The sequence below is a fragment of the Eucalyptus grandis genome, chromosome 1 (assembly GCF_016545825.1).
Source record: "Eucalyptus grandis isolate ANBG69807.140 chromosome 1, ASM1654582v1, whole genome shotgun sequence".
Classification (NCBI taxonomy): domain Eukaryota; kingdom Viridiplantae; phylum Streptophyta; class Magnoliopsida; order Myrtales; family Myrtaceae; genus Eucalyptus; species Eucalyptus grandis.
In genome coordinates this window covers 2,354,577-2,367,699 of record NC_052612.1, presented here as the reverse complement: position 1 = coordinate 2,367,699, position 13,123 = coordinate 2,354,577, and the positions used below count along the sequence as shown (strand labels likewise).

The window sequence follows — 13,123 nt, the reverse complement described above, 5'->3', positions numbered from 1 at the left end:
TCATAACGGATTAAGGACCCGTTTGGTTCAACTTTGGGGAAATGTCTTGGGAGAATGCAAATAGGGCTTCCCAAAATGTTACAGCGTTTGATAAATTATAATCTCAAGTAGTATTGAAAAATAACTTTAGCAAAAACACCGTTTGGCAAAACTTGCATTTGTTATTGGCTTTTGCTATTTTTTTTTTTTTTTTAGTCTGAAAATAAAATCCGACGGCCGGCGACTGCTGAATGGCTAATCTGGCTGCTGGACCGCCAAATTTAGCGGCTTGAGGTCGCGGAGGCCAGATCTAGCCACTGGACCTCCAGATCTAGCCTCCCAACGGCCAGATCTGGTAGCTGAGGTCGCGACCTCAAGTGCGACCCAAGGTGTCGCTTGGGTCATTGGACCTCAAGCGGACCTCAGGCGGCGCTGCCTAAGGTCAAGCGGCCTCAGGCAATGCCGTAGGTGGTCGCGAGCTGCCATGGCCAAGCTTCAAGCTCGCAGCCACCATGACCGCTCAAAGCTTGGCTTGAGGATCTTACCTTGACCTTTGAAGCTTGCAGGTGGTCTCAAGCCACCAAGGCCAAGCTTCGAAGCAACTACTTGAAGGTTGAGCTTCGAAGCTTGCAGTCGCCATGGCCACTTGAGGCCGAAGCTTGGCTTGAGGATTTGGCCACAGGACCTCTAGATCTGGCCTCTCGGAGCGACCCAAGTGACGCCCCGAGGTCGCCTGACCTCAGGCCACCTCGCTTGAGGTTGTGCGACCTCAGGCGAGGCTTCCCGGTGGCCAAATCTGGCCGCTCGCGGTTAAGCGCCGCCCACCGCAAGGAAGAAGATGAACGGCAAAGAAGAAGTCGAATGGCGGAGGAGATGATGAACAGTAACTCGGTGAACAGTGAAATCGCATCTCCGAAATACCCAATGCTCAAAGTAGCCCTACCCCAGTTTTGAGCTTTCAGCATTGGGAATGCTGGCATTGGGCAAATGGGCATTCAAAAACATATGCCAAACACAAAATATTTTACTCCAAAACCCCTTGAGAAAGTCCAACCAAACGGGACCTAAATTGATCAAATATGGGTTGATTCATTTTCGACCCGATCCAAGCCCGACCTGACCCACCCATCTAACCGCATGTAATATTAGGGGTGAGCGGTTCCAGGTTCCCGGTTCGGTTCCGTCTGGAACCTAGAACCCGGAACCTACCCGTTCCTCAAAATGAGGAACCGGAAGAACCGAGAACTGGAACCTACCCTGTCACATGTTCCAAGGTCGGTTCCAGGTTCCAACAGGTTTTTTTTTTTTTTTTTTATTTTCAAATTTGAACTATAATATATGCGCATGTTATCCAAAAAACTATAACGTACGTGCACGTTACTATAAAAAAAAAAAAAACTATAACATATGCGCACGTTACCAAAAAAAAACTATAATGTACGTGTATACTACACGGTAACTTCCCATTGACATGTTATCTTGATACATTAACTTCGCACTGCACAACAATAATAGAATATAATTAGAAATTTCAAAACAAATAGCAAACTAGGAAGTAGAAATAAAACACTACTAGAACAAGAATGTCTAGAGGTACAAATTTTGAAAAAAATTTCGATTAAACCCTTAAATGAACTCATAAAATTCTGAAATTTAGACACGTTGTATTTAAGACCTAGAGGTACAATTTTCATGAAGAAATCGTAGTCCAATTCATTTTGGATTAAAAGATAAAATCGATTTACTTTTCCTATTCTCTACTTGCACAGTTTTTGAAACATTTTTGGTTAAATAGGAAAATGAACTAAAAAAATTACGAAATTTAAATATGTTGTAGGGAAGACATGAAGAAAGATATTTCATGCAGAAATATATTTCATGCAGAACATATTTCCAAAAGAACCTCATACAAAATGATATAGTCCACGCATTGCAACTTACAAGATCCGAACACATCAGATTGCACAGTTTTAGAAAAATTTATGATTAAATACCCAAATGACCTTCAAAAATTATTAAATTCGACTATGTGATAGCCAAGACCATAAGGTAGATACTTCATGAAAACATCGAAGTCAAATTCTTCCTAGATAATTAAATATGGACGGTTAAAATCCCTGTTCGTAGTACCGTAATTCCAGATCTAACCATCTCCAAAGGACCACAATTTCACCTACCTATTCTTGTTTTTTTTCTCTAAATTTTCGATATGTTGTACCTCAGGATGTCCTTTACAACTTTTGTTAATAAACCAAAGTGAAATTTCGACAAAAAGGTTGCTTTACAGTCCATGCATTCATCAAGGGTCGGTCCCAAAATCTCCAGATCCAGTCTTTCCAAAGAATAACGATTTCACCCACTTATACTTGTTTGTTTTGTCCCAAATTTGAGTATGTTATACTCCAAGAAGTCCTTTACAACTTTCATTTAGAAGCCGAAGCCAAACTTCAACTAGAACATCACATACAAGTCACTAGAAAATCTAAGGTCGACCTTTTTCTGCCCTAAGTAACCAGTTCCGGTTCCGGAACCGGTCCCCCTTGGAACCGGGAACCGCGCTCAGCCTAGGTAATATGCCATAAAAGCTCCCCCTCCAGCAAAAGCTCTTTACGAGAACACTCGGTTCTGTCAACAGCTTTCAATTCACTCGCGCACCCTGAGCCGAACTGAATTCCTTGTGATGACTGCACTCGCGAGTCGTCGTCACCGCCATCGCCATTCATCCCAATGCATCATCATCATCGCCATGCGCTCAGAGCCTCCAAGAAGCCACCCTCTTCGCGGCCGCACCAGCTGGCCGACACCCTCCTCGTCGCCTCCATCGCCAAGACCCTCTCGCAGTCCGGCACCCGCAACCTCGACCCGGACGCCGTCCCGGTCACCGGCTCGCTCCTCCGCCACATCCTCTCCCACAGGTCCCTCCACCCGTCGAGAAAGCTCGAGTTCTTCACGTGGTCTCGCTCTCTCGCGCATTTCGGCAAACACACGGCGAGCGTGTACTCCCACCTGTTCTGGGTCATGTGCCGGGCCGGCCAGCTCGAGGAGGTCCGTCCCCTCCTCCGCCTGATGAAGGAGGACGGCGTCGTCGCCGATTCTTGGACCTTCAAGCTCCTCCTCGACGCGTTCATCCGGTCGGGCAAGTTTGATGCCGCTCTCGAGATTCTTGATCACATGGAAGAGCTCGGCATGAGGCTGAATTCCCATATGTATACTTCGGTGCTCGCCGCGCTCGTCAGGAAGGGCCAGGTAGGGCTGGCGCTGTCGATTTTCTGTAAGCTCTTGGACGGTTCAGATGGGGCGGTTTCGGTCCCGAGCACGGTCGCGTGCAATGAGCTGCTTGCCGCGCTTAGGAAGGCGGATATGAGAGCGGAGTTCAGGGAGGTGTTTGACAAATTGAGAGGGAAGGACGGGTTTGAGTTGGATGCTTGGGGTTATAACATTTGTATTCATGCGTTCGGGTGTTGGGGCGATTTGCCGACTTCTCTGCACCTTTTGAGGAGATGAAGGCGAGTAGTTCGGGTTTGGGATCGTTTGGGCCCGATTTGTGCACCTACAATAGCTTGATCCAGGCGCTCTGCTTGGCCGGCAAGGTCAGAGATGCGCTGATCGTGTGGGAGGAAATGAAAGGGTCTGGCCATGACCCCGATGCCTTTACGTATCGGATTCTCATTCAAGGCTGCTCAAAATCGTACCTCATTGATGATGCTGCCAGAATTTTTGACGAAATGCAGTACAATGGATTTCGACCAGATGTGATTGCTTACAATTCTCTCCTAGATGGACTTCTTAAGGCGAAGAGAGTGAATGAGGCATGCCAACTTTTTGATAAGATGGTTCAGGATGGAATAAGGGCAACATGCTGGACATACAACATCCTCATTGATGGACTATTCAAGAATGGAAGGGCCCAGGGTGCATACACAATCTTCTGCGACTTGAAGAAAAAGGGTCAGTTTGTGGACAGCATTACTTATAGCATTGTCGCGGTGCAGCTTGTAAGGAAGGTCTGCTCGAGGAAGCTCTTAAACTGGTGCAAGAAATGGAAGTCAGAGGCTTCGTTGTGGACCTGGTCACAATAACGTCCCTCTTGATTGGATTTCACAAGCAGGGTTGGTGGGACGGGACGGAGATGCTCATGAAGCATGTTAGGGATGGAAATCTGGTCCCAAGTGTTCTCAAGTGGCAAGCCGATATGGAAGCCGCAATGAAGCATCATAAGAGCAAAAGAAAGGATTGCACACCGATGTTCCCATCTAGAGGTGGCTTCCTTGAAATTTTGAGTTTGGTGGGTTCTCCTCCTGACTTGCAGACATCGCCTAAGGAGGGTTCGGAAGAGACTGGAACGGGAGATGATAAGGCTTCATCTGCAGAATCTGATGACTGGTCATCGTCCCCATACATGGATCAGTTGGCCAGTCAAGTGAAGTCCGGGGATTATTCTCCTCAGTTGTTTTCGCTTTTGAAAGGGCTGCGGGTTCAAGGCCAAGGGGCAGGCACATTAGATATGGACATGGTGAATACTTTCTTATCGATCTTTCTAGCGAAAGGAGAGTTGAGCTTGGCCTGCAAGTTGTTTGAGATGTTCAGTGACCTGGGCGTTGACCCGACAAGCTACACGTACAACTCCGTGATGAGCTCCTTTGTCAAGAAAGGCTATTTTGACGAGGCGATGGGTGTTCTCAATGAGATGGGCGAGCGGGTCTGCCCCGCAGACATTGTGACATACAACGTGATCATTCAAGGGCTTGGTAAGATGGGGAAAGCGGACCTAGCGAGTGTGGTCCTGGACAAGCTAATGAAGCACGGGGGTTACCTAGATGTAGTGATGTACAACACGCTGATTAACGCCTTGGGGAAAGCTGGTAGGATTGACGAAGCGTGCAAGCTTTTCGAGCAGATGAGGATGAGTGGGATTTGCCCTGACGTCGTGACATTTAACACGCTCATCGAAGTGCACAGCAAGGCGGGGCGTCTGAAGGATGCATATAAGTTCTTGAAAATGATGCTCGATGCCGGGGTCTCTCCTAACCATGTGACCGACACGACTTTGGATTTTCTCGGGAGGGAGATCGAAAAACTAAGGTATCAGAAGGCTTCAATGGTGCGCATGGATAGGGATGATTCTGGTTAATGTGGAAACTTTCTCGGGGTGTCTGGTTCGCAGGTGATTGAACTATCTTCCCGGTCTTTGCTCATGAAAATGGAGAGATCACCTAATGTTTCACGCATCGTTTGAATTTAGCGTTAGATGTTGAAAGTAATGCAGACAAGTTTGAGTTAGACTATTTTATAAGGTTCTAGTGGTAAACTGTACTTCTAGTGAGATGGTTATTATTGTCCGGAGGATCATTCTTTGGTGTATTCTCTTTCTTTTCCTGGATCACAATTGATCTGGATAGTCATACATTTGAAACTATTAAAGTTGGTTTGCGTATAAGAGTTTACGTTTGGCAGTCTGCATACCCTTTTACAGTCCATGCCTAAAAGGATTATTTCAAGTAAACTTCTCCAAAAGGTTGGTCATTTTAGTAGTTTGATGATAATAATGGGAGTAGCTTCTCAGTCGTTACATAGGAGATTATATACCTTTCACAGTAGTACGTTGTGCTTTCTATGTATCAAGTGAACATCTTTCAATTAAAGTAATGAACTACTAATATCACTAAGTTGATCGATAGAACTTTAGAGCAAGAACTATGCACAGATAGAGATAAAAAAAAATATAGATAAAACTTGAATTACGAGAGCCGCAGGTTTATAAAAGAAAGTAAAAAGTAAAAAACACAAGTGGCTCAATAGGCTACCTCCTGTTGGATAATACAGGGAGTAAAATGTCCAACTGAGTCAATTAAATTGAACAACAATGCAACATTCTTCAACAGGAGTCTCCTCTACTTCTGAGCTTCAGCCTCTTTGGTCTCGATTATTCTGACGAAATTGCGAACAATCGTCCTGCCCTCATCGGTTATGATGCTTTCTGGATGAAATTGTACACCCTGAAATTCACATGTCAGCTCGATATGGTTTTTGCAGTTGTAGTAAAGAGTAACTAGCAACATTGGGAGATGTATCAACATATTAACAATGGAATAACACGACACAGCACAACTAAACAAAAAGAGAAAGGTCCAAAAATTACATGACACAGATGAATAATATCAACCCCTTCACTGCACACAGACTAGACATCAGAGGTAGTCACCACAATCCGGAAAGCATAATGTTTAATCTTGACAACATGTTGTGGTCAACAAACTAAAATCTCTGTTTGCATTAAACATGAATTGAGTGCAGAGACATACTTATGAAGCCTCAGTGCAATGAGCATTAATGAACGCTATCTAAAAGCACAGGACTTACCCTAAAAATATCAAAGCGTGCATGTAGATCATAAAGTAGGACATCTAATAATGCCGTCAAGCAAACACACGTGCAGAAAAAGGATAAATCGTTGACAAACATATGCCAAAAATCCACCCACACTGACAAGATTGCACTAGTTATTAATCGTTTATCCCACATAGTGGAAGGTGGGGCCAAATAAGCATGAACCAAGAGAACATCATCCGAGTTTTGAAATAAGTCAGAAATCTTTTTAATGAAAGAGAGACGAGGAGAGACCTGGAGATGCTTGTAAGTTTTGTGACGAGCGGCCATAATCAGTCCATCCTCAGTCCATGCCGTGACCTCCAGAACTTCACCAGGAAAACTCTCCTTTTCAATCACAAGGCTGTGGTACCTACCAGCAGTAAAAGGGCTGCAAAAGACAAGGGGAATGGGTAGAGGTTCTAGGATTTTCTTGCTATACACCATTACAAGGATCTGTCATTGCAATTGAGAAGTTAAAATACAGAATGCCATCAACGTGGTATTAGAGCAACTTTCCGTCAACAAGAGCTCAAGGCTGCAAGCACAATAGAGCAGGTCGCTACACAAAAGGAAGCTGTGAAACTGGCGACAAATGAAGATTTATATATAACATCAGTTTGGAACACTGACAAGAAAGTGATTTTGCCAAAAAAGGACATCAAAAGCACTGATTCTAGCTATACACAGAGTTGCATTTGACCAACAACTATCCATCTCAGAGCTGTTTTACATAAAAGCGCTGATTCTAGCTATACACAAAAGGAAGCTGTTTTACACACGATAAATGAATAATCTGTTCTTTATGTGGGAACTGGGAATAAAATGAAGATTTATGTATAATATCAGTTTGGAACACTGACAAGAAAGTGATTCTGCCAAAAAAGGACATCAAAAGCACTGATTCTACTATGCACAGAGTTGCATTTGACCAACAAATGTCCATCTCATAGCTTGACAGAAGAATAGGCCCCAGCTATACTTGTAGAATAAAAATGCTAGAGAAGGAATGCAGACATACTTTGATAATCCAAAAAATAAGCCATCTTCTCCCTTCTCGTCATAATATACAAGAGAACTTTTTCCATGCACCACACCGTAAGGAGAACGCACAATCTTTCCTGATGCACCACATGCCACATTGTAAATGCTTCATATCACCAATAAATATAACAAAAAGTTCAGATGCCACCTAGAACCATTTTCTCCATCAAAAGAAAGTAGTGGCCAGTAGTACACTGGTGACAAACACCAAATTCTGTGCAGAGAAAGCATAAAGCAGCATAATAACTTGTTTAATTTTACTTGAGATTGAATTAAGCAAGGTAATTCAAGATCCTGCACAAATAATAATTCGTGCCACTAAAAGTTGCTTTTAGAGGCTCCAAAAATGTGCTTTACTGCACAAAATAAGAATTTATCTACACGAAATATTTCTTGGTTACATGAAACAAGCAATTATCAAAATAAAGATCCAATAGATATGCCACAAGCACATGCTTTTGTTCAAAAAACACACCTCCAAAGGCCTCCCCAATGCATTGTAGACCCATGCAAACTCCAAAGAGTGGAACCACGGGGCCTAGTTCAAGAACAGTCTGCAAAGAAATTCCAGAATCCTGGGGTGTGCCTACAACAATAATGCCATGGCATAGGTATGATATTCCCTTTGATTTACCTTCAAGAAATAGCCAGCATTTTGATCAAATGGAATCATATCATAGAAGCTCTAACCTGGTCCTGGGGATATAAGCACTCCTCTTGGCTTTTTGCTACAATACGTGGAAGCTATCAGTTAAAAGAGTGCTCCTTTCAAGCGAGGCACATCAATCAAATGATCAGAAAGGCCTGTTGTGCCATAAAAAGTGGTACGCTATTATATCTTAACTAAAAAGAAGAAAAGGAAATTTCTTACCTTTTCAATTCCTCCACAGTCAATTCATCATTCCGGTAAACCTCAAACTTACATTCCAGCTCTCCCAAATACTGAAAAATGACAACAGAAGGTCATAAGTATTGCTGTACATTTGCATCACAAGTATCCACCTGCAGAGCTCTTACATTCTGCAATTGCATGAATGACCTCCTAAACACAGCTAAGTGCTTGCATGCAGATGGATTCTTTGTGCGCGCACGTAGAGAGAGAGAAATATGAGGTTGATGCTTGTGTTCAATAGCAACTCATTGTTAAGACTCATAGAATGCTTCTTTTGCTCAGGACAGACCTCATATTACATCGAAATCACCTTACAAGTGGAAAAGCTTCCAGATTTCTACTTTAACATGTTAAATATTTCAGTGAAGCATCTTTTTTTCATCTAACAAAATTTTTTGCCATGATTGACCCAGCAAAAGGCGGATGTGAGTTTCAAGAATGTCTTAGAGAATGGACTACCATATGCATATACTATACTAGCATCAGTTCAATACTGACAAGAACAAAATCTATGCAGATTCCACGTCGCAACTGCAATTAACTCCAGGTTTTGCCATTTTCGGTCTCTTCAACTAAACCATATGATGGATGAGTTAGACCATCCAGTATCCACAATGCCACCCAAGAATGACTGAAGTGGTCAAGAGTCAACACTCAATATCAAACTACAGAGCAAAAAAGCATACTTGTAAGAATGGAGTCCTAGCGAAAGCAAACCCCTTAGGGCCCAGCCTCAGTGGCTTCTTCTTTTGATAATTACCCGATTGAGATGGGAGAGAAGGCATATTCACAAGTTGATGAGAGAAATTGGGTGATATCAAAAGGCCTGGAAACCCTACCTCACACAAGCACACACGCGTGCACACACATGCATCCAGTTTCACCAACTACGCTCCTTCAAATGAAGCCACACCCCAGTCTCACAATGAAAAGGAAAAAAAAAAAAAAATTCCTAACAAAATGTTAGATGTGAATACGAAAACCAGCAATTGACGTAAAATTGAGGCCACCAAATATTATTTATTGTTTTCTCTGTTTATCGTTTTTCTCTGTTCAAGCAAAACCAGAGAAAAATGAAATTACCTGGCAAAGGTTGTAAGTGAAACTGTCATAATTGTCAATGACAATAATTGGTTCATCACTCTTTCTAATGGACACTGGAGACCTGGAATTCAACTCAGAATTAGATAAAGATCTGGCCTTTGTGACAAATTCTCTTTTATTTTGTGCCACAAAACGCGGGTCTGCAAATGAAAAGGAAAACTTAGTTTTGTTTATAAAATAACAGAGAAAAGCAGAGGATGGTAGAATGTGATCAAAGATTACATACTTGAGGTAAGGGTGGTCCTAAAGAGGCGATTTAGGTGAGGATTCTGTAGGGGTTTATGAGAGAAGGAAGGTTTTGGGTACTTGAGAGAGCAGTGAGGCATCCCAGCAGCAGCCATCTTGATGGAATTGGAGTTCGGTGGTGAGTGTATTGTGTGTGCACTGCACAGTAGAGAAAGCCTGTATAGTTCTAATTGAGATAGGGAAGCAAATGCTATTGACCCTACAAATCACTGCCTCTTTATTAAACATACAAGGAAAAACCTTCAAGAACAGATGGCAAATCTGATTTTGTGCTAATATGGTTCTTTCTTTTTCACACTGCCTTATATGGTTCTTCATTGCTCCTTTTTTTCTAAACATACAAGGAAAAACTTTAAAGGACAAATGTTTTCTCTGATTTTGTGCTAATATAGTTCTTCTTTTTATAACACTGCCTTATATAGTTCTTCATTTTAAAGGTAAGGCACACAAAACAGTCAGCATCGTTCTCATCCAACATTCGCTCCTCATTATCTTTATTCTAAATAGATTCAAAAGTGGAATAAGATACTGGGATATGAGAAGTAAATCCATCTTGACTAAGCCAGATATCCATGTTACAAGAGGCAACATTGACACCAAATAGAGCATCCAATAAAGTAAACAAATCCTACAAACCAACCATACTAAGAAGTAAAGTGAAACCATTAAGCCTCATTTTACAACTAGAGTCACGAGCAAAGATGACCCAATGTGCGAAAACAAAAATGACAACTTCAATAATATTTATCTAAACTGTTTTTCCTTCACTTGCTGCTCCATATCTTGCAAAACTGAACTATGTCCAGGCATAGCCTCTTCTTCTCTTCTATCCATCTAATTTCTTGAGCAAGCCAAACATCAGGTTTCATTGATGAGTTGTCTCCCCACGTACAATAGTTGGTTTTCCTATACAATGCTAATGCAACCACATAGAAGCATCTTTCTTACTTCCATTAATGCCATCAACTTTCTCATTTTGGCTACATTTATCCCATTGACATTGCAAACATGAGTGTAGATATTGGAGAGAAGTGCGTAAACTGAAAAATCTTCTCCTTATGGTCTAATAGTTGTTTGGCAATTCCGATTGCCATTTTGGTTAACCATATTGTTCGCAGCCACTGAAAAAAGTTATCCATGTAGATCCATCATGTTGAAATGGCATCTGATTGACGAGGTTCCCAGTCTCGTCAAGATGTTCCCAATGACTCAAAAGATCCAATAAGCAAGTATAGTGATTAATGCCATAGCCCTTGTTCATAGAATTGAGAAAAAAAAAATGAGGACCTCTCTTCTTTAATTTGAGACAGCTACACAAAGCAAATGCATTTAGCAGTAACCATCTTATCGAACAATTGCCAACACTTCCTCAGCTTTCCCATGCTGATCAGTGCCAACCACGACTAAAGCTCAAGATGTCTCTTCTCTGCATGTCTTCCCATTGTACATATTCTTTGCACCAAGAATGCCGCCACACTCGGCATAAATACCAATAAATGCATTGTTTATGAACAGGCTTGATTCATACCCAAAAACTACAACAAGACCATGTGCCCGCTTCCCAAGTTCTGAGACATCCACACTAGCACAAGAGCCGACAATGCCAGAATGAGCGAAATGCATCGACCGTTTCCCCATTTTGAACCAACCCAGAATTCACTGCCGCCACAGAGACGACCAAGGAGCAGGGCAGGACCCGCGACCACATTCCCCATCCCCGGGGAAACCAACCCACGGTGCCCCACAAGGGTAGATTGATACAATATAAATCTCTGGTAAAATGCCTGCCCGACCCGGACGTTTTCAGGATGCTCCTAATAACCAACGAATGGCAAGCGCTTTTCCTGCGCGGTCCCCGCAGGCATTAGGCCCTCCGCACAACAAAGACCTCTCCTTTATCATAAAACGGTATGCGAATCCTTTGGCTCGACTAACCCCCACGAATGCATAACTAAATTTCTTTCTAATGCCTGCACTGAAGAAACTAAAGCAACAGATCCAGCTCCCAAACACATCAAACAACCAACCACGAAAGATTCACAGAGCATGTCACAGCCAGAGAGAGAGAGAGAGAGAGAGAGGGATGACCTGAGATGGCGGCACGAGCGGCGGGGCGGCTGCGATGGGCTGCCGGGGAAAGGCCGCCGGCGGAGGCGTCGAGGCGGGATGGCGGCGGAGGAGTAGTCGTGGGTGGCTCTCTCATTGAAGGGTGAATGGCCGCGCGGTTCTTTGAGTTGATCTTGATTTTTTTAAATTTTTTTTTTTTTTTTTGATTGAGAATTGCCGCGATTAGTGGGACTGGGATCCATGTGCGTGTCGTGTCCAAAATTTTTTTTTAAATTGTAAAGAAAAAATAAAATTTTTTTTTTTTTTTTTTTGTAAATAGAAAACGAGTCAATTGACTGGATTTATAATGGTTGGGTGACTCTGGGTTTAAAAAAAAAAAAAAAAAAAAGGAAGGAAGAAAAGGTGATGGAAATGAAATTTGAAAAGAAAATTTCATGGGTATGAATAGTCAAAATATTTTCCTTTGGCAAACTTACTAAACTTGAATTGCAACGAGAAACAATGCATAAGCAAGACTCAGACAGCCATATGGTAAGTACACTTCATGATTTTATTAATTTGTTTTCTTAATTTATTATGATTTTTCATTAAAAGTTAAAATTACTCGATTAACTAATATGGTAGTCCCATGCTCCGCATGAATTTTCGTACGTATTTTTTTTTGGTTAGAATAATTTATGGTTATTACACTTGCTTTCTCTACTCTTGCACATGCAACTTCTATGGACAAAAGGGCTATGGAATCATTTGGACATTAAAAAAATAAAAATAAAAAAAGCTTGAAAGTGACGATACTAACGAAATTGAAGAAGACATATATCACTTGGAAATGATAATATCATTTGGAAAATAATCGAACATTATGGGCTCATTCGCATTATATATAAATTCTCTTTATACTTATCAAACATTTACTATGTCATGTTTCGAGGAAAATTGAATATATTAGAAACTGTTTCTATTTAATAACTTTTAACCATAATATTTCATTCTACACCATGTTGTATTACATGGAATGGAAGTAATTATAAGTCTATTTTACTCTCCTTATTATCCTATAGATATCTAAGTAAAATATCTGAATAAAAATATCAAATCATGTATCAAGAATTATGAATTATGCATGAAATTATCGATTACAAATACTTTATCATTGAGATTTTATTTTTGAACTTTCAATTTGTCTTAAAAGAAAGTGACTCTATTTAACAAAATTCAATGCATTTAGAGCACATTCATTCAATGAAAAATAATCATTTGCATCGCCCATAAAAAAAAAAAAATTGAACAAGAAGTTCTTTTATCGTCATGAAAATATTTTCACATAAATTATTATCAATAATAAAATATTTTTTTTATCGATTAATGATGTTAAACGATACAAATAAATATTTTTACGAAACAAATCTATTTTCAATGAAATAA

At 41.3% G+C, this 13,123-nt stretch overlaps 2 protein-coding genes across 3 annotated transcripts; one reads left to right on the top strand and one right to left on the bottom strand.

The window, feature by feature from the left end:
* The first annotated feature begins 2,597 nt into the window (after positions 1 to 2,597).
* LOC104438442 (pentatricopeptide repeat-containing protein At4g01570) lies at positions 2,598 to 5,416 on the top strand. The gene is given in 3 exon segments (XM_010051927.3): positions 2,598 to 3,466; positions 3,469 to 3,969; positions 3,972 to 5,416. Coding segments are annotated over 3 exon segments (2,400 nt in total). The 5' UTR covers positions 2,598 to 2,706; the 3' UTR covers positions 5,111 to 5,416.
* Positions 5,417 to 5,688: 272 nt separating this feature from the next.
* Positions 5,689 to 11,864, bottom strand: LOC104439408 (anthranilate synthase beta subunit 2, chloroplastic). Of its 2 annotated transcripts, none has more exons than XM_010053300.3 (9): positions 11,720 to 11,864; positions 9,612 to 9,787; positions 9,365 to 9,525; positions 8,261 to 8,331; positions 8,080 to 8,117; positions 7,865 to 7,975; positions 7,367 to 7,466; positions 6,601 to 6,736; positions 5,689 to 5,975 (listed from the first exon to the last, which is right to left on the bottom strand). In XM_010053300.3, exons 2-9 carry the CDS (start codon positions 9,724 to 9,726, stop codon positions 5,871 to 5,873), a joined length of 837 nt encoding a protein of 278 aa, XP_010051602.2. In that variant the 5' UTR covers positions 9,727 to 9,787; positions 11,720 to 11,864; the 3' UTR covers positions 5,689 to 5,870. The 2 variants fall into 2 exon arrangements, with proteins under 2 accessions (XP_010051602.2, XP_010051037.2); XM_010052735.3 differs by having other exon boundaries at positions 9,612 to 9,769.
* Positions 11,865 to 13,123: the final 1,259 nt, after the last annotated feature.

Coding starts and splice junctions, on each gene's coding strand:
- LOC104439408 (XM_010053300.3), bottom strand. CDS start 9,726: ATGGCTGCTGCTGGGATGCCTCACTGCTCTCTCAAGTACCCAAAACCT. Junction 6,737..7,366: donor TTATTTTTTGGATTATCAAA/GTATGTCTGCAT, acceptor TGTCTTTTGCAG/CCCTTTTACTGCTGGTAGGT. Junction 5,976..6,600: donor AAACTTACAAGCATCTCCAG/GTCTCTCCTCGT, acceptor TGTGAATTTCAG/GGTGTACAATTTCATCCAGA.